Source organism: Panicum hallii, chromosome 5 (genome assembly GCF_002211085.1).
Source record: "Panicum hallii strain FIL2 chromosome 5, PHallii_v3.1, whole genome shotgun sequence".
Taxonomy (NCBI): domain Eukaryota; kingdom Viridiplantae; phylum Streptophyta; class Magnoliopsida; order Poales; family Poaceae; genus Panicum; species Panicum hallii.
In genome coordinates, this window is record NC_038046.1 from 56,492,981 (window position 1) to 56,514,922 (window position 21,942).

At 48.8% G+C, this 21,942-nt stretch overlaps 3 protein-coding genes across 4 annotated transcripts; 1 reads left to right on the plus strand and 2 right to left on the minus strand.

Annotated features, from left to right (window-relative positions):
- The first annotated feature begins 1,870 nt into the window (after positions 1-1,870).
- On the plus strand, positions 1,871-9,417 carry LOC112891990. Of its 2 annotated transcripts, none has more exons than XM_025959025.1 (5): positions 1,871-2,274; positions 2,371-4,627; positions 5,619-7,307; positions 8,101-8,347; positions 8,426-9,417. In XM_025959025.1, the coding sequence occupies exons 2-5, from the start codon at positions 2,540-2,542 to the stop codon at positions 8,977-8,979; spliced, it is 4,578 nt and encodes a 1,525-aa protein (XP_025814810.1). In that variant the 5' UTR covers positions 1,871-2,274; positions 2,371-2,539; the 3' UTR covers positions 8,980-9,417. The 2 variants fall into 2 exon arrangements, with proteins under 2 accessions (XP_025814810.1, XP_025814811.1); XM_025959026.1 differs by having other exon boundaries at positions 2,379-4,627.
- A 2,214-nt stretch (positions 9,418-11,631) lies between these two features.
- LOC112892196 (cyanidin 3-O-rutinoside 5-O-glucosyltransferase-like) lies at positions 11,632-13,751 on the minus strand. The gene has a single exon (XM_025959324.1). The coding sequence runs from the start codon at positions 13,398-13,400 to the stop codon at positions 11,916-11,918; it is 1,485 nt and encodes a 494-aa protein (XP_025815109.1). The 5' UTR covers positions 13,401-13,751; the 3' UTR covers positions 11,632-11,915.
- A 2,449-nt stretch (positions 13,752-16,200) lies between these two features.
- On the minus strand, positions 16,201-21,614 carry LOC112892197 (probable serine incorporator). Its single transcript, XM_025959325.1, has 13 exons — positions 21,197-21,614; positions 18,957-19,257; positions 18,745-18,818; positions 18,451-18,610; positions 18,316-18,340; positions 18,125-18,214; positions 17,862-18,033; positions 17,696-17,769; positions 17,512-17,581; positions 17,274-17,345; positions 17,054-17,190; positions 16,874-16,947; positions 16,201-16,716 (listed from the first exon to the last, which is right to left on the minus strand). The coding sequence occupies exons 2-13, from the start codon at positions 19,216-19,218 to the stop codon at positions 16,652-16,654; spliced, it is 1,275 nt and encodes a 424-aa protein (XP_025815110.1). The 5' UTR covers positions 19,219-19,257; positions 21,197-21,614; the 3' UTR covers positions 16,201-16,651.
- Positions 21,615-21,942: the final 328 nt, after the last annotated feature.

The window sequence follows — 21,942 nt, forward strand, 5'->3', positions numbered from 1 at the left end:
ACGCCAAGTTCCAACAATGACGTCTCCTAGGTGGCTGGCTCGCGACGATGGCCACCACCATCAATCAATTCTCTGACTTACCTATAGTCGATCGCAGTATGATTAGAGCAAGTCCAATATATAGATCCAATTGTTTGGCTATAAGTCAAGATGCAACAAACATGTCCTACAATAGTGATCTTTTATTTGTCTGCAACATACTTATTTTGTTTATTATTATGATGATGCTACTTCTTACTCATACCTTAATTCTTTTTCTTATTCTCCGTTACATCCACTTGCACCTTTGGGCCACTGAGCTCGCGCTAAGCTTGTTACTTGCATGAGAGCTAAAGTACACCATATCAGTAAAAATGCTAACTAGTTTGGCTATCCCATTGTATACTCTTAACGACCTATTGTTGTCAACTGTTCAGGTTCAGGCTAGGTAAACGTTCTTCTTACTCTATCCAAAAGTGCACTTTCTCCCACGGAGCACCCTCTTAAAAGTGATGCGAAGTACCGTTGCCCATAACAACAGCTCAAGAAAATTTCCTATTGCAAGAACAGGTAGAATGCTGTACAAACAAAATTTTGGGAAAGATTTGATAAAATGCTTTTGCAAAATATTTTTGAGAAAAATGTCTTGTCCAAATTTTCTTAAAGTGTTTTGATGAAAACTTCAAAAGAGAAGATTCAATATAAATTTTGACTAAAATTTCCATGTAAACCAAAAAAAATCGCAAAAACTTTGGCCACTTTGACAGTGTATAAATAATTCACATTGCTTAGTAAAAATGAAAAAACTCAACTTGTATCACTAAAACGGTTTTTTTAAAAGAAGAAGAAGAAGAGAAACATAGATGATAGAAAGATGTCGGTGATAGCCACCACATGTCATCCATTGAGAGAGAGGAAGGGGAACTACGGTGATTGCTTCACTAAATCACTAGCAAGGGATCAGATCTTGAAGATCTGTAGGGAGTGTAATGGAGAGAGAATTGTGAGAATAAACAGCTGGAAGAGGAATACATAAAGAAACAAGACATAAAGAAGTGCTTGAAAATGTGTTGTCAAAGAAGACAATCAGTGGGAATTGGATTAATGTCATAGATGTCGTAACTGTGCATGTTGTGAGCAATTGGGAGTAGGGACAAGTCATGCTTTTGGCAAGCACTTTGACATGCACGGTCAAAAAAGATGTTGCGGACAAACATACCTATTGATGCCTCCCATAAAATCCAGCGGCCATGCAACCTTTTAGTAAATCCTGACCGTTAATCACATTCGAGCTCCACGACTGAAAAAAAAATAATGTTCAATTACCTAAAATATAAAAAGTATGTATGTATAAATGCATATCAACATATGGTGATGTCATCTCTAGAAGGACTTGAATGCTCGTCACCAACCAAGAGCGGCGACGAATATTCTACTCTTAGGTGTCACAAAGGAAGATTCAAACGCACATGCACCTTTTCAACTAATTACCTCACATTTCATAAATCCTGGTAAAAAAATAAAAGTGGTTGGTTTATCTTTCTAAATTAATAGGGAGAAGAAAGCCCACCAGACACAGGCAATTTAATCCCTTAGAGGTACTGCAATTCCACACCGTTGCTTTTCTTCATGGGGGAAAAAATCATACACAAAAAGGAGGGGTTCCCTTCTCATAGAAGAAATTGCAGAAAAAGAACAGATAAATAAACCTGGCTAACTCCAAATCCCCTTTGCAAAGTTTGCTTCGCTCACTGACGCGCGCCTCGAAGCCCGCCCAAACCCCGGAAGCGGCGACCCCTCATCATCTCCGTCCAGTCGAGATCGGACGGCACGTGTTCCCACAACTCCCGCACCCCTCACCTTCTCTCACTCGCCAGGTAGCTGTACCCCACCATTCCCCGCTTTCAATCGGCAAAAACAAAAAAAAACAAACCCCGAGAAAAGGAGGAAAAAAAGAAAAAAGCTCGAGAAGAGCAAACCCTAGGCTCCCGTGGCGCCGACGAAATCCTAATTCGCCGCGTTGGATCGGCCCAGGCAAGGGGCTTTTGCCGCAGATCGGCGCTCCCCCGTCCCCGGATTCGATTCGGAAGCTCAATTTGGCGCCGATCCGTGGCTGGATCTTCTCGCCGCCCGCCGCCTCTCCCGCTCCCCTTTCTCTCGATCCGTCTGCGAAACACTATAAGCACTCCGCCGCTCGTCAACCCTCCGCCGCCCCACCCGACGCCGCGGGTACCCGGAGGCAAGTTGCCCTCGCTGGTCCGCCACCGACGTCTGACGCTGACATATGCCTCTAAGGTAAAGCATTTTTCCGTCCACAGATCTGCTATTTCTTTTAATGTTTGGATGGCAAAACGGGTTGATGAGGTGATTGTGGATGAATTGATGGTGTAGGATTGCAGATGAAAGGATATGATTGAAACTTTTTCTGTGAACTTGCTTTGGATTCAATTGAACCCCCATGCTCCACGCCAAGTCCGCCCCTGATCTGGGAGCGAAACTTTACGTATGATGGGAGCAGAAATTCTGCGAAAATCTGTTCTTTTGATCCGTGGGCTCGTGAATGGAATCCAGTGGTGGTGACAAGCCCACTGCAACAGATGCTACTGAGTCAGTGTTGGGTTTAGATGGTGAGGAGACTTTGTCTGAGAGGGAATCTGTTGGAGCGAGGCAAGTCCCTGGCTTGCCTAATGGGGGTGGAAAGGAGGCTCCTTCAAGCAGTTCATCTGCGGGGAGTAAGAGGAAGCGGAACAACTTGGGTTCTAATCAAATGGAACTCAATGAACCAGGGACTCCGAGCTCCAGTTCAGGTGATTCCACATGGAGTATAGATAGTTTGGATGACCGTCGCCAACCCTCATTGTCGAGAAATAAGAATGACCACTCTGAGCATTCAGTTACTTCTGCTGGAGTTACAGTGATCAGGCAGCCTCGTGGTGTCTTGAGGTTGAGGAAGCTGCCCCAAAATGTCAGTGCCGAGAGTTGGACTGGTGGTCATAATATTCCGCAAGCCAATGGAGTTCCTAGATCTACCCAATTCCCGAGTAGGAACAGGAGAGCGGAATCGATTGAGCTCAAGGGAAACAGAGTTGGTGGTGATGACCCTATCAGTTGCTTGAGAACTGAGAATGGTACTTGCAATCATGATACTGGTGCAAAGTTCTGTTCCGAAACTGAATACTCAGTTCAAAAACAGTCTCATCTTTCAGGTGAACCCCCTCAAGCTGTTCATGTTGACAAGGGTAGCTGTGGCTGTGTAAAAGATGATGATGGTGTTAATTTGGAAGAAAATGCTGCCAGGATGCTCTGTTCTCTATCAGATAACAGATGTGCAGGATCACCAAGGAAGAGAATGAAATCACCTGATAGGTCATCAAAGAGACCTTTTCCTCAGCATTCAAATCATTTCAAGAATTCTTACAAAAAGAACAAGGATGTACCTGGTCCAGCTAGGTTGCTGAGGAAGCGTGATGATAAAGTTCCATTCAGGAAGCGTCGTCCACGGCGGCATTTTTATGAAGTCAGCCCTCGTGATGTGGATCCATTTTGCATTGTAAAAGAGAGGATTAGGGTGTTTTGGCCTCTTGATGAAACTTGGTACTTTGGCCTGGTCAAGGAATATGATCCAGTTAAAAAGTTGCATCATGTCAGGTATGATGATAAGGACGAAGAATGGATCAATCTTCAAAATGAGAGGATTAAGCTGCTGTTTTTGCCTGCTGAAGCTCGCAGTAGATCTAAATGCAACAATTCAAGGTCAGTGTTTAAACCGAAGTATGAACAGGGTGACCGAGAAGACATGGATGGAAGAAATACGGAGAGTTCTGAGTCAGGTCCTATCAGCTCATGGTTGGCTCGATCAAACCAAGCAAAATCTGCAACACTTATTAACATCAGCAAGCAAGATCACCCTCATTCTGACGTTCCAATTTTATTTGACCAAAAGCAGTGCCACAGTTCTGTTGCCAAGCAGGATGGGATCCCACCCGAGGACAGGAGGTTTCGCTTTGTTTATTCTAGGAAGCGATTTTGCAGAAAAAAGAATGGTTTTCTCAACATGTCAGAACAGAATTCTAATTCCCGAAGAAGTGTGAGTCCTGCCACAGTTATTAGCACACTTGCTTGTATGCAATGTACTGAAACTGGTGCTTCGGTGACATATGTCATACTGCTATTGAGCCTCCCACTTAAACCTGTTTATAAGTTGATTCGAGAAGCCTGTTGTGTTTGGATTTCCAATGCCCTCTTCCTCCTTCAGCATGGTACATTGGTTGCCTTATGGCCTGTTGTTCATCTAGACATACTTCTTGCCGATAATGTTTTAGGCTTCAAACACATCCTTCTTGACACATGCTTGAGATCAGCAGTATCTCTTTTTTGTTTACTTGTTGGAAGCATCAAGCGGTATTCTAGGCAGAAAACTACCAACGCATTGACAATGCCAAGCACCTTAATCAGATTTCAGATATCTGGCATGCATGGTAGAAGCCAAGTAGTGTTTATGCTATTCAGCTTTGTGGGGGTAGATAAATCAAAATGGAAACACCTGCAAGGAAAGTTGCAGTACCACTGTTCAAATAGGGAGTTCTCTAAAGATTGCACAAATGGTTCCGTTCAGAAAGGACTTTCTTCAATTGATCTCTTCTCTAAGGTACCATTCCCACTTTTCGGATGCAGTTTTAAGTGATATTTGCACTGACTATCTTAATTGCATTCCCTAAAGGATGTAAACAACCTTGCATGCTTTTCACATTGTGAGCACTGACCTCATTAACAAATAGAGGCATTAATATCACTCCGTATGCAGCAGGACACCCTTATGGGGCTGTTAAGGCTTAGTTCTGGTTGTATGAAGCAAAACATGTTCTGATGGTTTTTTTTAGAATAGCATTAAAATGGCTTCATCTTTTTGGAAGTACTCCTAGAATTTATTTGAGGTTGTCCGTAATCAGTTTTTGGTTATTTGAGGAAGTTGAACTGCTACCTGGCCAAGTGATGGACAGTCATCTTTCTCTTACTGTGCATATGATTATTTTTTTTGAAAAAAAGAGGAAAAAAGTATATATGATTATGCTATATACTTGTTTTTTACTCTTACTAGAATAGTTAGGCAGCTAGCATTGTTTAAATTCTGCAAAAATGTTGCTTTGCCAGATCTGTTGTGTTACAATTCAATTGAATCTATATACTTGCCTATGTAAAATGTAATTTACATTAAAACTCCAGGGCACTGGAATTTCTTAATGTAATTGAAACGTGTGTGCTCTTTGTTTTCTACTCATGTCAATGATTAGTGATTTAGTATGTATGGTCTCTATATTATCCTTCTGTCTTGATCATGCCTCCAACTTATTATTTCTTGTCAAGTTATTTATGCCTCAGTAATCCTTCAACACCTTATATTCTGCTTGTGCTTATGCCTCCTGTGATTTATATATGAATTTTGAATTGCTGTTTTCAGTGGAAATACACATTTTAACTGCTGTTTGTTTGTCTACTCTTTTCCGAGCAATCATTATTTTGTCATTCATGTCCTACACATAGTTGTTAGCATCATCTAATGTATTGCTATAAAACATTGTGCTAAAGTTCTATATTTGTAGAAAATCAACTTACATTGTTCCATGTTTTCCGTTAAACAGGGTTTTGATGTTCAGGAGGCTGACTTTCTTTCAGAATCAAATTATTCAGATATTGGTCCTGTCATTTATTGTCTTGATGAGCAGTGTAAATTTTCTCACAATATGCTGGATGTGACAACTGCACCTTCACTACTTCTTTGCCACCACTTAAAATCGCTAACTGAAATCAGTTCGATTAATGGTTCTCAACAATCCATTTCATTTGCTTTGGATGAGAATCAGGAGTTGGTAACAGAACATGTATCTGGTACAGTTCGTCATGCGCCTCCAAGAGTTTGTTTGCTTAATCTTGGTTCGTCACCTGATAGTCCATTGGATATGGCTTCTACTAGTTGTACAGACCAAACTAGCTCAGCTAGTAGGGAATCCAAGACTGCTGAAAGCACTGTAAGCACAGAATGTAATGGTGGCAATACTGGTGATGCAAACATAATGTGCAGAAAGTTTCAAGATCAAAATGGGCCTTATGTTGGTGCTGACAAACCATGTTCCTACAACCTTAATGTTATTTGCTCTTCACAGAAGTCTTCTGAGAGCCATCTTTCCATCAATATTCCTCAAGATAAGGTGATTGATGCGCCGAATGACAAACCTCTTAACATAGATGAAAAAGACAAGCAAGCAGTATCTAACTTGGTCCAGGAACTGAATGAACATCCAATTGGTCGTGCTACACCAACTGCCCCCAGGACAACCTACCATCGGAATCGGTTCACATCTATATCACGCGCTTTTGGAGATGGTTCAAAATTACTGCCAGAAGACCTCATGTTGACGGGCTTTTCTGGTGGTTCTAAGAAGCCACGAAGTCAGGTTTCATACTCAATTTCTCCTAGAAGTGAGGAATTTGGCATAAAACACAAAGGCCATTTTCGCAAGATACAATCTCATAGCAGTGCTAAGATAAATGATGCAAAGAAACTTCCTGATAGTTCTAGAAGTGGGCATAGCAGTCCGGAGTCATTGACTTGCGTTGCAAATGTTCTGGTTACAGTGGGTGATAGAGGTTGGAGGGAGTATGATACCCAGATCACAATGGACTCTGATGGTCAGAGGGAACGGCGGATATGTGTTAAGCTTGCAGAAGGAATGAAGTATGCTCACAAGGTCTGCCAAGTTTTGCAGCCTGGGGCCACGAACCGCTATACACATGCTATGATGTGGAAAGGTGGGGCTGAATGGTGCCTAGAATTTCCTGACAGAAGCCAGTGGTTGATTTTCAAGCAAATGCATGATGAATGTTATAGCCATAACATCAGAGCAGCGTCTGTCAGAAATATTCCAATCCCTGGTGTCCGTTTGGTTGAAGTCCATGATGATAACGATGTTGTATCCTTTGTGCGATCTGAAGATTATCTTGGCCACATTGGAACAGATGTTGAAATTGCTCTTGATGAATCCCGTGTGGTATATGACATGGACAGTGATGATGAAGAGTGGATATCAAATTGGAGGAAATTTTTAGTAGGAGATGACATCACTGCACATGAATTGGCAGAAGATTTGTTTGAGAGGGTTATGGACAAATTAGAGAAGTTTGCATATAGCCATAACTGCAATGAGCTCAGCATTGATCAGATGAAGGAACTTGATATTGATAATGTACCACTGGACATTATTGAAGTGATACATGCATATTGGCAAGATAAGAGGCAGAAAAGGGGAATGCCACTTATTCGACATTTTCAGGTGAGCATATATTTTAACATTTTTCCTTTTGGGCCTGTTGCCTTGAGATTGTTATTGTTTTAGTGATTCTCTGGTTTATGTAATACAGAAAGCAGGTGAACATTTGATAATTGTTGCTAGCTTTGTTTATCATGTTTCATGTAATGTTTAGTAAGGGGTCTGGGCTTCTTCATGGTCCCAAGCTTCAACTTAATATAAATATAGCTGCAGTACACGTGCATATACTTGTGGACATATTTATGTATTTATATGGAAAGCAGATGAACATTGGATATTTGTTATCTAGCTCTGTTATTATGTTTCATGTAATGCTTAGTACTGAAGCATGCTTGACCTTATTTGCAAACAAAATTTTACTTTCTTTGTTCTTAACTTTGATACTGTCAATCAAGTGAACACCATACTGTGAGTAGAAAGGGTTTTGAAGCTCTTTACATTTGGTTGCAAATCCATTGTTTTCCTGAGTATTGTTCTGACCACTTATAGGGCTAGATCCTCTTGGGATATTTTTATATTTGTTGCATAACTAGATATGAAATTCTTCTTTTTGAACGGTTGTAAATAATGGCAATAAGCAAATTGTTTGTTAATAGTTGTCTTCTTTTCTATTTATTTTTTTTTATAAAAACAAGGTGACATGAGCGGTGTGGTGCTTCCTGGGAAACAATTATATGTTTTTCCTGAGCTATGGTTATGACATATCTTTCTTACCAAACAGATCGCTATGGTCCAAATAATGGCTGAGAATTGGGTACACGCTTATTCTAACTTTTACATCATTTTCATTTTTCAGTCTGCTTTGTGGAAGATATATGAGCAGCAGCTACATGAATGGGAATCAACAGTATACAGAATGCAGGGTTCATCAAATGGGTACCAAGAAAAGAAATTACCTCCCAAACCTGCATTGTTTGCCTTCTGTTTGAGGCCTCGCGGACTCCATGTACCACACAAGGGACCGAAGCAGCGTTCTCATAAGAAGCTTATGTCCACAGGCTACCATAGCTTTTCAAGAGAGCATGACAGCTTTTACCGACAAGGTACTCTTCCTTAATGGCTACCAATCTAATGATTATTTTGCCTTTTCCTGTTTGCTGATGTGTATTCCTCGTGTCCAGTGTCAGGCAGGAAATACAATGAATACTTTGGGGATGGGAGGATAGGTGAATCATACGACAGTGGTTCTCTTTATTCCCCAACAGGGTATTCTCCCAGGTTCTCTACAAGAACAGAATCTCCTCGGGCATTTGATGCCTCAGAAAGAAGCTCTACACCAAGATTTTTCAGGACCAATAGTGTCAAAAGGACTGCAAGCTTTGCATTCTCTGATGATCACCAGCCATCACCTTCCTTCCGCCATCAGAAAGTAAAGCGAGGTGCGCCTGACCACTGGAACAATGTCATTCATGAATGGCAGAACTCGAAGCACCTCTTCCCAGGTTCATCCCGCGTTGATATCGAGGAGCTCAAACTGCGTGATGCTGCGAGCGCAGCGCAGCATGCAGCTGCTGTGGCGAAGCTCAAGAGGGAAAAGGCTCATTGCCTGATGCGCAAGGCTGATCTTGCCCTCCATAAGGCCACGGTGGCACTCATGATGGCCGATGCGATCAAATCCTCCAACAGGGACACCTCCCGGGATAGTAGAAGGGATTCAAGGGATGAGGAACGCTGACATCTTTTTCTTTTCTCCTTTTTGCCACGAGCTCTTGGTGCATACATGCAACTTGAACTCGCTGGATCTTTCGCTGATGAAGGGAGCTTGTTTGCTCCAGTCGACCGACTCAGTAGATAGCATCTCCTCTCTTTTTCCCCTCTTTGCACCTCCTGTACATAGTTTTTCATTGTTCTTTTTCCCCCCTCCTTTTTTAGACCTCCCGGTTAACATGTTGCCCGGTGAAGAATGGGCCAGAATGGTAGGTCAGCTATCTGTTGGTACAATCTTGGCGTGTTGTCCGCATGGTGGCTATGTTGTCTCATGGTTGAGTCACTCCATAGAATGTGACTGTTTGGGTCTTTGGGGCATTCAAGCCGCTATCATACAAAAACAATGGAGAGATGAATGAAAGGCACAGTACAGGGTGAGGTGCCTCTGAAACTGACATGTTGCCCATCTGGTGTATCTACATCTGCCTGTCTGTTTCTTTCTTTCTTTCAAGAATGCTGCAAGCTCAAAGAATACACTATAGAGTGGTGTGAACGAGGACACGAACACGGAATTCATACCACATGTCGCCCAATTTTAATCTCCGCGCAAAACAAGGTAAACCGTGCTCAAGCTACGTGCGGCACCGATGAATTTGAGGAAATCCACATACATGTGGCTTCAGAACGGATTCTAACCTTGTCTACCATGGTCGTGAGTGCGTGGCTGGTGAAGAAGTGCTACTGCACGCCACACAACGGGGGCGGCGCGGCCACACCTGCTACTTTGCGAGCGTGCATCTATCAATACCGACCTTTCAGAACCAAGTATTTTGTTTTTTGTTCCCTATTCGGTAGCACTTATTCTCCTAGACATAGGTCAAATCCTCAATTTAGTATGGTGCACATATTCTTTTAGACTTATCTAGAATTTATGGTGTTATTCTTTTAAGCGGCAGGCGATGTGTCCATAAAAAACAATGCATCATAGGATGTGCGTTGCTTGTGTATATACATATGGAATATTGGAATGAGATGGAAGGAGAGTGGCAAGGACGGTTAGTTGTAGATCTAATGGATAAAATGGTGATTGAAAATGTGAAATTTCCACTCATTTAATTAATAAAGAAGCTTAATTTCTCGCGCTGTTCCAAATTATAGGTTATTTTGGTTTTTTTAGATTTATAATTTTTACTGTGTATCTAGTAATACATCAAAACGACGTACAATTTGGAACGGAGTGAGAACTTGCTAATTCAACTTCCTCGTTACCACATTGAACCATCCCTTTTTCCCGTTACCAAGAAATTGTTTTCACAGCTTGACGGGCTTCAATTCGTCCAGTTGCTTGTCGGTTTTCATAACCCTACCCTGCAAACTTGTATTAGGAGATGCACTTGAAGTACGATGAGAACTTATGATGGTTTCTTATCCGTTACTTGCCATGTGAAACTTTTCTTTTTCCCAAACGGAGGTGTGTAGAGAACCACAGACCATAGAGCTATATCTCTCTACCAAAGAAAAGTAGCGACTTGCTGATTACTGGAGCACGGAATAGCTTCTATGTAGCGATAAGCCTCGTGTCAAACCCAAGCTTGGGAGATCCCTCTGGGCCAGAGTAATCCGCAAAAATGTGTCTCATTCGTGTAGTCTTCAGCCTCATCTAGAACATGACATGAAAATGACAGCATATTAGGCAATCGGTTTGACTCTCGAGTGATCTACGGGTGCTAAAGGGACTTAAAATTTAAATTTAGCCTAAATAATCTAAAGATCAGGCTCTAATCTTATACAATTTTGAGCTAAAAATATATAAGAACTAAGTTAAGTTGAATTTGAATTATGAAAAGACCACTGGAACCTTGATACCACCCCTAAAGTCCGAGACTAGTCTCTTACGGTTACAGCTGGGTTATTCCAGACAATAATGCTCTTATCAAGTGAGACTTAACGTACTGTGCTCCATTATTCAGGGAAAGAAGACAATTCAACTTGAAAAATCAAGCATTGCGGATCCTGAATCTTTGGTCGAAACATCAATCGGGTCATTTTCTTTTAGTTCTTTTTATTCAATGTTTGACCATTCGTCTTTTATGCAAATAGTAATTTAAATATCTTGAAACGTATGACATGATTAAAGCACCTTCAGTTAGAAACCTAATGTAAGTAGTTTTCTTGCTTTACATAACTAATACCCGAACAAAAACTATTAGTTAAAACTTTACAATTAAAGTCAAAATTGTCAATTATTTCGAGACGCGGGTTTGTAATATATACAATAAACATGTAGAGTTTGTAGGACTGGAATGTGCAGCCTATCAAGGTGAGTGAAATACAATAGAACTACTGGCCATTGGTGTTGGTTTGCTCTTTGCTGGGCAGTTGAACGTTCCTGCTCCCTTAGTAACCACTAGAGAGGTTTTAAGGAAATTTTCTAGAAATTTTCACAAGAATGAAAACCATTTTTCGTCGTAAGGTGAAACAAGATCTCTGCATATCTAATCACCAATGGACCTCCTGACCGTATACCACAGTTCAGCCCAAAGTTTGTGGATGCTCTTTGCCATGTGACAACAACTGCAGACATGTCGTCATGGACATATTGCTGACCATGGACTGGATGGCTGGATGCCATTGACATGCAAGAATTATCCCGTTGAAACTGAGCTCCGACTCCGGCCAGTCAATAATTTACTTCAATAAACATATATTGATGCGTCGAGACACAACCTAAAATCCACCACGAACACACCGATGTTGCCTTTGATATTTCCCAAGAACATGGCGATAATTTTGATGCTTACTTGAGTAGAACCAGCTGATACAGCAATGTAAGTACAGTACAGTACATTACTTGGTGTATGCTAATAGGTGTCTTCTAAGTTCTTGTAGACTCCATCCATCCTACTGTGCCATCCTTTTTGGCATAGATCAATGCATCGACGCGACCGAGAGAGCGAGGACAGCCTAATTACCGCCGGCGAGCTGCTTCCCGACGAACGCCCTGAGGTTCCGCTCCGACGAGCCGCCCTCCGCCGCCGCGGCGCGCGCCTTCTCCCTCCACACGGTGGCCTTGGCGCGCACCATCTCGGACGTGGCGAAGCCGAGGCACCTCCGCAGCTCGCCGGCCTCCAGCACGCCGTCCTTGTCGCTGACGGCGGCCCTGACCCCGGTGCCGAGCCGCTCCACCAGCCACGCGTTGGTGCCCTGGTCCGTCCACTGGGGCACCCCCACGGCCGGCACGCCGCACGCCACGCTCTCCAGCGTCGAGTTCCAGCCGCAGTGCGTGACGAAGCACCCCACGGCCGGGTGCGACAGCACCCGCACCTGGTCGCACCACTCCACCACCATGCCGCGCTCGCCGCCGAGCGACGCGGCGTCGCCGGCGCCCTCGCTCATGCGGTTGTCCTTCCGCAGCACCCACAGGAACGGCCGCCCGCTCTCCGACATGCCGCGCGCCACCTCCTCGATCTGCCGCTTGCTCATCATCGACAGGCTACCGAACGAGATGTACACCACCGAGCCGGGCGCCTGCGCGTCCAGCCACTCGAGGTAGCCCGTGCCGTCCTGCCTGAACAGGTCGTTGCTGCCGTTCTTGGCGACGGACCCGGGCGCCGGCGCCTCATCGAGGAAGGAGAGCACGGGGCCGACGGGGACGATGTCGACGCCGTGCTCGCGCAGCGACGCCACCGCCTCAGGCTCCATGGCGTCGAAGGTGTTGGCGAGCACGCTGGGGCTGTCGTCGCGGCCGAGCATGTCGACGAGCTCGCGGAACATGTCGGCCACGAACGCGTACGGGTCGTCCTCGGAGGTGTTGGTGATGAACGACGGCAGGTCGCGGATGCGGAGCGGCGGGAGGCCCGGGACGCGGACGGTGGCCATGGGGTCGCCGCCCGCCGCGGCGATGGCCCTGTCGACGCCGTCGGTGCCGCGGAAGAAGTGGAGGTAGGCGGCGAGCACGGTGGCCGGCTGGATCCAGTAGAGCGCGACGGGCACGCCGTGGCCACGGGCCACGTCAGCGACCCACGACAGAAGCAGCGTGTAGACGACGAGCGTGACGGGCCGCCCCGCGGCACGGAGGCGTTCGAGGACGGCCCCGAGCGTGCGGGAGCCGACGACCTTGACCTGGCTCATGTAGTGCGTGGGGTCGTGCACGTCACGGTCGAAGCCGGCGTCGTAGCCGTCGGAGTAGGGCACGTACCACACCCCCGCGGCGTCGCGGTGGCCCTCGCCGGCCGCCGCCGCCCCCTCCTCGTCGCCCGGGAACATCTTGCGGAACGCGGACACGGCGGTGGAGATGGTGACCCGCGCCCCCGTGGCGCGCAGCAGGCGGCGCGCGAGGTGGCGCGCCGGGTTGATGTGGCCCTGCGCCGGGTAGGTCACCACCAGGAAGTGCGGCTCGGCCGCCCCCGCCGCCGCCTCCGCCGGGACCTCCTCCACCATGGCCGGCATTGTGCGCGCCGCAGATGCGAGTCAAGAAACCACCACGGAGCACACGACAAGGCAGATGCCTAGCGAGCGAGGCTGATTGGCTGGTGGCTGTCAGGCTGTGGCAAGCGAGAGTGAGGCAGTGAGCGAGGGATGTGTTCGTGGAGAGGACTGGGGGCGGCCTGCCACCCATTTATACGGCGTGGGAGGGCCGGAGGCGACGCCGGTGACGCAAGCGGTGAGGGGAGCAGCGCCGGCCCCGCCCGCCCGCCGCAGGGCCGTGCGGTCAGCGGATAAGGCCCGCCGTCGGCGCGGCCGTGCCGAGCTGGGTCAGGGGCTCCGGGCGCATGTGTGGCGCCTGGCTGCCTGGCGCAAGATGCCAGCGAGATATCCATTGCTACAGGCTACAGCCGACAGCTCCAGCCCAAATCACCAGCCAAACGGTTGGGGGGTTGAATCCTGGAACATGGTGCCGTGTCGGGAGCGCTGAACTGTCGAAAGTCCCGCGGCGGCGGAGCCCGTAGCGTGACGCCCTGGCCCTGGATGGAGAGAGAGAGATCAGCTGAGGGTAGGGTCCAAGCAGTGTTTGTGTTGGCCTTTGCCTTTCTGTTTTCTGGTATGTTTGCTGAGGAGATGCACGCATGCAAGTTGAGCCTCTGACTTCCATCTTCATACATGCATGCATCATGAGCTAAGGACACAGTTAGTTACGGATCTGTACCTCAAACCATTACCAGCAGCAGGAACACATAGAGAACCATGAATTCCAGTTTTTATTCAGTGTAAATCGCTGAGCAGGTGAAAACTTGTGACGATGATCCTGTGTGTGCGTGAGAGAGAGAGAGAGAGAGAGAGAGAAGTGCATTGGGAATTAACCAGTTGACTGGCTGGTGGAATCTAATTTGGTTCCCCCAAGAAGTGCCGACCATCCCGCAACGGCCGGCCAGGTTCTAGAAGGCGTGTGCAAACATACAAGGAGAGGTCGCTGCCTGGCAAGAACAGGGCAACAGGGACCCTACGGTGGACGGCGAGGGATACGGCCGATGGCGACGGCGGCCCAGCCGGTTGCAACTTGCGCGCCAACAACAGGAGCCCGCACGTGGCCCCTAGCGTGATCGATCGGGGCAGGCACGTCGCCGGTGACGTGCGCCGTGACGATGAAGCCGGGCCGCGAGAGACGGAGATGGAGCGCGTACACGTACGGCTTGCCGTTCACCGCCCCGGCGGCGGCGGCGATGTGACTGGTGTTCGGTCGCGTGATCTCCGGGCCGATCCGCGGGGGCGGGACGTGCCGTACCGGGCGGTCGATCGGCCGCCGATGACGTCGTCGTCCTCGGCCGCGGACCGAGTTCGATTTGGCAAACCGCCATCAATCTGCAGGCCGAAGCTTGCCGCCATTTGGTCCCCATCCAACCCAAGACCAAGAGGCCGCCACGCCACGCACGCGCCGAGCGCGGCGGCGCGGGCAGGCTTGGATAGTTGGATCACGCCGGAGCGGCGGCGCCCTCTGGCCCTACGGGAACCGGTGGGGTCGCCTGAAGGACCTCCGTCAGGTCTGGTCGGATCTCCGTGCGGCGTCGAGAGCCCAGCAAGGGCCGCATGGCCGGCGACCTTCCCGGGCAGCTTCTCCATCTCAGCGGCAACATGTTGCTGTTCTTGCTGACACTGACACTGAATATATATTGATTAATTGGGGGCAATTGTTTTGTTCTTGTCCCAGCTGTTTCTGGTGAGGGATGGCTTAGCGCTCTTCCCCTGTTTCTTGTACGTATCTTATCTTGCATGATTGGGGGGGGGGGGGGGGGTGGGGTAAGGTAACGCTAGATATGTTCTCGTCCAGGAAGGACCGACCAAAGTCGGCTTCTCTCCTAAGCTTCTAGAAGCCTTGAAAACCTAGCAGAGATGCAGGATGAACTGGAAGCTTCTACTAATCATCCCGTCCCATGCTCCCATGTAGAAGAGTCGTTGCAGAGTCTGTATGGTACAGTACGCATCTGTCAGCGTCGATCCAGCGGTTGCACGCTCTGTCCTTCCTGGTAACGTATCAGACATCCTCCAAAGGGCAAACCATACTGAAACGCCAGCTTCTATCTTGTACCTGCAGTTTGTTGCTCGTGCTCACGACTCAGAAATCATTGTCAGACACGAGCCCTTGTGGTTTCTGACAGATGGCTTAGCGCTCCTCCCTGCTTGGCTGCTTCTAGCATCTTGCGTGATTAGGGCGGTGGGTATGGAGACGAAGATTATGCAAAGGAAGTGCAAGTACTGATCAAATCGGATTGTTTCCAAAAAGCTTCTGGAAGCCTGAAAATCCCCCGTGTGTGTTTTAGCAAAAAAAAAAAAAGCAACACGCACGCCGAACTGCTAGCTAATATATAGGGTATTTGGAGGCCCGTCCCGCAATGAAGTCTTAATGGGTCCACCACCAAACACCGGCATTTCGTGATATGGGCTTAAACTGCCCAGCCTGCAAAGGCTCGTGGGCTTAACCGGGAAGCCCGCAACCACCCGCGCAACAAAAAAAAAAACCTGCATCGGCTGCGGCCCTCGCGGACAGCTCCCCCCGCAGCTTCGCCGCCGCCAACCCACCACGCCGCTACCGGCGGCCCCTCCGGCGTGGCGAGTGTGTCGCCTTATGCCGGCCGAGCTTGTTTCTTCTCCGGCGGATAGCCGGCGAGGATCTCGGGACGCTGCTGCCGGCGTGACCACCGCGCACGGCGGGGTGCTGCCCAATATCAGGATCGATTGCTCTGGGGAGAAGCTCTCTTCGGTCTGCGGTTTGGAACAGGAAGAGCCTGATTTCTGGACTACTGGACCCATTCACTTTTGCGAAGGGAAGTCTTTATTCCGGCCTCTGCAGTTACTGAACTTGCTCGTGTTTGCTTGTACAACGATCGTAGTATTTAGTATGCAAACATGCTGGCTTCCTTTTAACGAACGCCTCTCCTTTGTCAGGGCATCAATTCAGGGCCCAACACAATTAACCCGGCCCGCAACAGCGAGAATCAGCGGCAGGCAAAAGATGACGCTTTCAGTTTTGTACAGCGATCCATCGATGAGGAGCGCTTCCTCAACCGAGCTTCACCACGCCACCTTGGTTACTTGGGTGTTACTACTGATACTACTAGTTGCCTTCTCTTCACCTCGTCTGCTTAGCAAAAATTAGCTGACCAGCAGTGCGTCTTGAACTCTTCTTGATCAGACCTCCTCTTTTTCAATTTTTGTTTTCTGATGACATGTCACATTAGTGAGTGAGTGATTGACTGTTCATCAGTTCATGTCTCCGCCGATGATCCCACCTGCCGCGTCTTCCAGATGATGGGCGCGATCATCATCCATACTGCAATTGCAAGCAAGCATTCGCCCGTCAGAGAACACATAGCATGGCTGACATGCAGGAAGCACAGCTGAAATTCTGCGCCGCTCTGACCAAACGTTCTGACAGCGTTTGCTCAGACTCAGCTCACTGGATACATGTGGTCAGTCGGTTCACTCACTGTACACGATCGCCGCCAGCCACTCGTTGCCGATGCGCACCCACGTGCTCGCCCACCCGACGTCGATCGTCCACCTGAGGCGACAGATGATCGATCATGGTGTCAGATTAACAAGGTGAAGGTAATTGTTTCTTCATACGGATGCAGAGAGAGTGGGAGGTTTTTTTTTTCTGAGCTTACTTCTCCATGGTCTGGTTGGCGTTCCAGCCGACGAAGATCATGGCGAAGTACATGGCGCCCATGGCGAACACCAGGTGGAAGAAGCCGAACCCGTAGGGGATGTCGTCCTCCTCCGACTCCCCTTCCGCCTTCTTGAACTGCAGACGTTGCAGCGGTTCAGGCGTTTCAGACTTTCAGTTTCAGTGTGACACGCCCCTTCAGTCCAGATGAGAGAACATACCTGGAGGCACTTGGAGTCGATTCCGGTCGAGAAGGTCGCCGCCACGATGACGATGACCGCGATGACAAAGCTCTGCCAGAGACATATAAGCTCTTGTCAGATAGACGCCGATTCATCGTCAGACTAGTGCAGAGCTTACATTTCTACTGAACTTCTATGATCGCTACTGAACAATGAACAATCAATCACCAAACAGAGCTTTTGTTTAAGGAAAAGGAAATAGAGCTAGCAACTCTACCGCGATGTTCACCCAGTCTGCGCTTGTTGCAACTGCTGCCTTCTTGTTGCAGATCTCCGTGTGAGGCTCACTGTTTCAGCAAGAGAAAAGGAAGTAAATCTTACTGTGAAATGGACAACTTTGAGATGCAAATGTGCAATCAGTCACGTTGTTCCGAATTTCAGGTTTGGGTTCCCCATCTCACCTTCTGATCGCCGACCAGCACAGGAACACGACGTAGATGCCCATCAGCCCCGGCGCCAGGTACCCTGCCTTCACCTGGATTTCAGGGGCGATTCCATCAGACCACTCAGCCTACATTTCCAAACCCCACTAATGGCCGCCATTGTTCGGAGCATGCGCCTACTAACCTTGGAGCTCATGGAGACGAAGGTCATGAGCTGCACGAGCACCAGCGTGACGGTGATGAAGAGGATGTTGAGCTTGCAGGCCAGGCTCGGCGCGTACCACACGTACATGAGCACGATCCCCAGCAGCGACCCGACGTAGGTGACGATGGACACCACCTGGATCTGCAGGTGGCTGCATTCGCAGGGAACCTCAACCGTCAGATCACAGCATCGGTCGGTCGGTGAGCAGTCACCAGGAAGCAAAAGCGAGCGAGCGAACCTACCATCTCTTCCGGGTGATCTCCGACTGGCAGCAGTCGTTGAGCCACATGATGAACTTGGTCACGCTGATGAGCTGGATCACCAGGAACGCCCTGCTCGGGTTTGATTACTTAGAACACATGTTCTATGGAATCTGGATCCTAAACTGAAGAACACGAAACGTTTGAACCAAGAAAAAAATGCAGGCACATACCCTGCTCCGAAATGCGCGACCTTCCCTGCAAAGATCAGAGGATCGAGCACCAGCGTCGTCAGCAACACACCATGAGAAAAAATCTGCAACTGGAGACAACAAGGTCGTCCTCGAGGTGATCGACCGGGGACTGACCGTAGAGCTGGACGAGCGGCGACGGCGCAAGGAAGGTGACGGCCGTGAGGCCCAGCCAGAGGACGACCTTGGCCGGCCACCACTCAGAGTGCCACGAGTTCCGGCACTCGTGCACCTTCCTCGTGTTCACGGTGGACAGGAACATCACGAAGAAGAAGAGCTGGAACAAGTTCATCCATGGTCAAGGATAACAATAACATGCCCTGCATCAGCGTGATCGTCCAAGAACACGGCCGTGATGATCAATCAGAACGGGAACATTTTCGATCGATCCATCGATTGCGACAAGGATACAAAGCAGCCGAGGCTGACCCGCAGCACGCCTTCCGCTCCCAGGCAGTAGCGCGCGCCCTGGCAGACCTTGAGCCCTGCACGCACACGGGACGAGCACGCCGGCGGTCAGTGACGAGTGGTCGGCGGCAACGCGTGCGAGACTTGCTTGAACACGAGCTAGCCTGCCGGTGCTCGTGCACGGGTGTGTAGGTTAGGTATAGTATAGCACGCACGCTGGAGCTCGTCGAGGGCGGAGTTGCCGTAGTCGCGGAGGGTCCAGGCGAGGAGGTTGGTGACGAGGAAGATGAGCGCGTACAGGTACCGCGCCATCATCGGGTTGGGCCCGGCGAAGAGCCCCGCGCACGCGCAGCACCAGTCCTCCACGAACCGCCCGCCGCACCGCCCCTCATCGTCGGAGGACCCGGCCGCGGCCGCGCCGCCGGCCCCTGCCGCCGCGCCACCGGCCTCCATGTCGACGCCGCTACCAAGCGTCATCTACACCCAAGAACGCCGCGGCGAGCTGGCTGCAGCTTCCTGCACACACGGACACATAGCCAAAGAAAAAAATCAAGGAAAAAACAGACGCATCAGCAGAGTTGCTCACACGCAAGTCGTGATGCGGCCGAGCTTCTGCAGTTCGTTACGTACGTCTCGCTCGACTGACATCCTCGATCGAAAACGATGTGTTTCTTTGCCCCAAAGCATCGCCCTAAAGGCGTGCTTTGTTCTTGCCTTGCTTTGTGGGCAAGATGACCGCCGGTTTCGACACTGTGCTCTGCTACTGTTTCACTCGCATTGATCAGATTTGTGATGCCAATCTGTGGCAGCCCATAACTAACTGCCATTAACACCTAGTGCTAAATCCGTCGTGCTGAGTGCTGGCTGGCAGTTGCAGCTTGCAAGAAACAGTGTTGCCCCCCCCCCCCCCCCCCCCCCCAATTTAGCACTCATCCTCTTCCTTGAGACAGTTACGAGTATTGTGTGTTCAAAATTCAGACGCTAGCCTTGCAACCGCTGCAAAAGCGTGCAGCACATGTAGTTTATGGAGTCTGGATTGACTGCCATGACAGGGACAGGGGATACATGTATAAAGAGGTGAAAGGCATCTGAAAAGCAACGCGACCGGTGTGTAATACAACAAAGCTTGGCTTTAAAGAAGGATTAGGGTAAAAGAGAGGCGGTGACGAAAGCTCCATGGACTGCTGGAGAGGATGCGCATGGCTTTTCTATGACTGTCACACAGGGCTTTTGGATGTTTGTTGGAAGGAAAAAAAAAAGAGCAAAGCAGCAGCAGCAAGGCAAACTAAAGCACTTGGATGATGGTTGTAGAAGGGAATAAAGCAAAGGGGCGGTGATCATGAAGGATGCCTGAATTCCTTGAGGACTTGTACTAGCCGTGTTTGGATTGTTTTGTCTCTTTAATTTCTCACTCATGCAGACAGAGTTATCCTGGAACTTTTCATGTAGCTAGTATGTATGAACAGAAGAGGAGTTCATGTCTAATTTGGGTAATGGTTCATCGCACATATCGGACTGCTTTTCCTTTTCTGGAGCATATCCTGAACTTTATGTTGGCAAAAGGAACATGACGTCCGTACTAATAATTCAGTTATAATCGTCGAACCAAGAGACAACCACGTGTGAAACCAACATAACCTCTCTCCTAAAACATCCCAGAACAAATTCAATAACAAGGATAAGGAATATATCAGTTCACTTCATCTTCTAATCCAGAACGGAACCGACGTTATCTGGATGCGTTTTTACTGACTACCGTTAATTAGAATTCACCAACTGAAAAAAAAAGTTTGTACGGTTCAGCTACTGTATGAGATGAGAACAGGAGAGGTGCTCATGTCTGATTCGGGCAATTGCCATCGCACAAATCGAACCGCTTTTCCTTTTCTGGAGCATATCCTGAACTCCATTAGCCCCCCAAAGGAACATGACGTCCACTCTTATCCGGCTAATCGTATAATCAAAAGAAACTATGTATAAAACCTACAGAACTTCGTTCTTCCCTAGAACATCAAGAAGAGATAACACAACGATCGATCAGGATTCAGGAAACATATACTAATTCAGTTCATCTTCAGTTCTAACCTAGAGCCAACCGTCTTCCTGAAAACAGCACAACAACGAAGAACAAGCAATGATCTATGGTGCATGAACGGGGAAGAAATGGAAGCAGCAAGAGAGAGAGAGAGAGAGAGAGAGAGAGAGAGAGAGAGAGATTATCATGCAAGACAAGAAACACATCTATGCACGCCGCGTAGCTTGGAGCCCCGACCACGGAAAGCGAAAACCATTAGAGAAATGATGGCGCTTGCGTGCACGTACGTACCGCAGTAACGACGGGGCCGACAAGGGGGCAGGCTCACTTGAACGCAACAGCAAACGATCTCGCGGCGCCAAGATCATGAGCATGCAGCAGCTAAAGGAGGAGCAAGGATAGATCCGAGGAGCGACTCACCTAGGTCAGCAACGGACGGAGAAGACTGCTAGCTAGTAGCTAGTAGCTAGCTCTTGTCGTCGTCGATCGTCGTCGTCCTCCCAGCAAAGCTATGGTTAAGCTACCAGGAGGCATCCAAGGCCGCCACCGAGCGTAACTTCGCCGATGGCGTTCACCGGAGAGGGCTAGCTAGCTTATATTATTTTTCTGGAGTCGGAGGAGGCTATGGCCGGGGGCGAGCAAGCTAAGGGAGGAGGCGGTGGCGGCGGTTGCCCGTTTTTTCCCCGCCTCAGGCGGGCGGGCGGGCGCTGCCGCCGGCTTGTTTTGTACTGCCGGTGGCGGCGAGCTGAGGCCCGAGGCGGCGTGTGCCGCTGCGTATCACAACTCGCGAGACCGCCCCCTCCCCGCTGCGACGGCGAGGTAGCGTTGTCTGCGTGCGTGGCCGTCCCTGTCGCGCGCGGCATCTCCCCCTGCGAGAGCACGCGCGGCTTTAAGCCGCGCACCCGTTGCTTTAGCGAATCGCCCCTCCACTGGAAACGAGCGACGCCTGGCGCGCCGTCCCGAATTTCCCACCGGGTTCAAACCTCAAACGTGTGGCGCCGGCGAGATGTTCCGAGCTCCGACGAAGTTTACTTGGCTGGACTTGACACGCGTCCCGGGAGAAAATTTGTTGTGGAACTCCAGCTAGTTGCAGGCAGGTTATTGTTAAAAGTTTAAAGAAATTCAGAGCTCCTGGCAACAAAAACAAAAATTACCATGGTAATTCA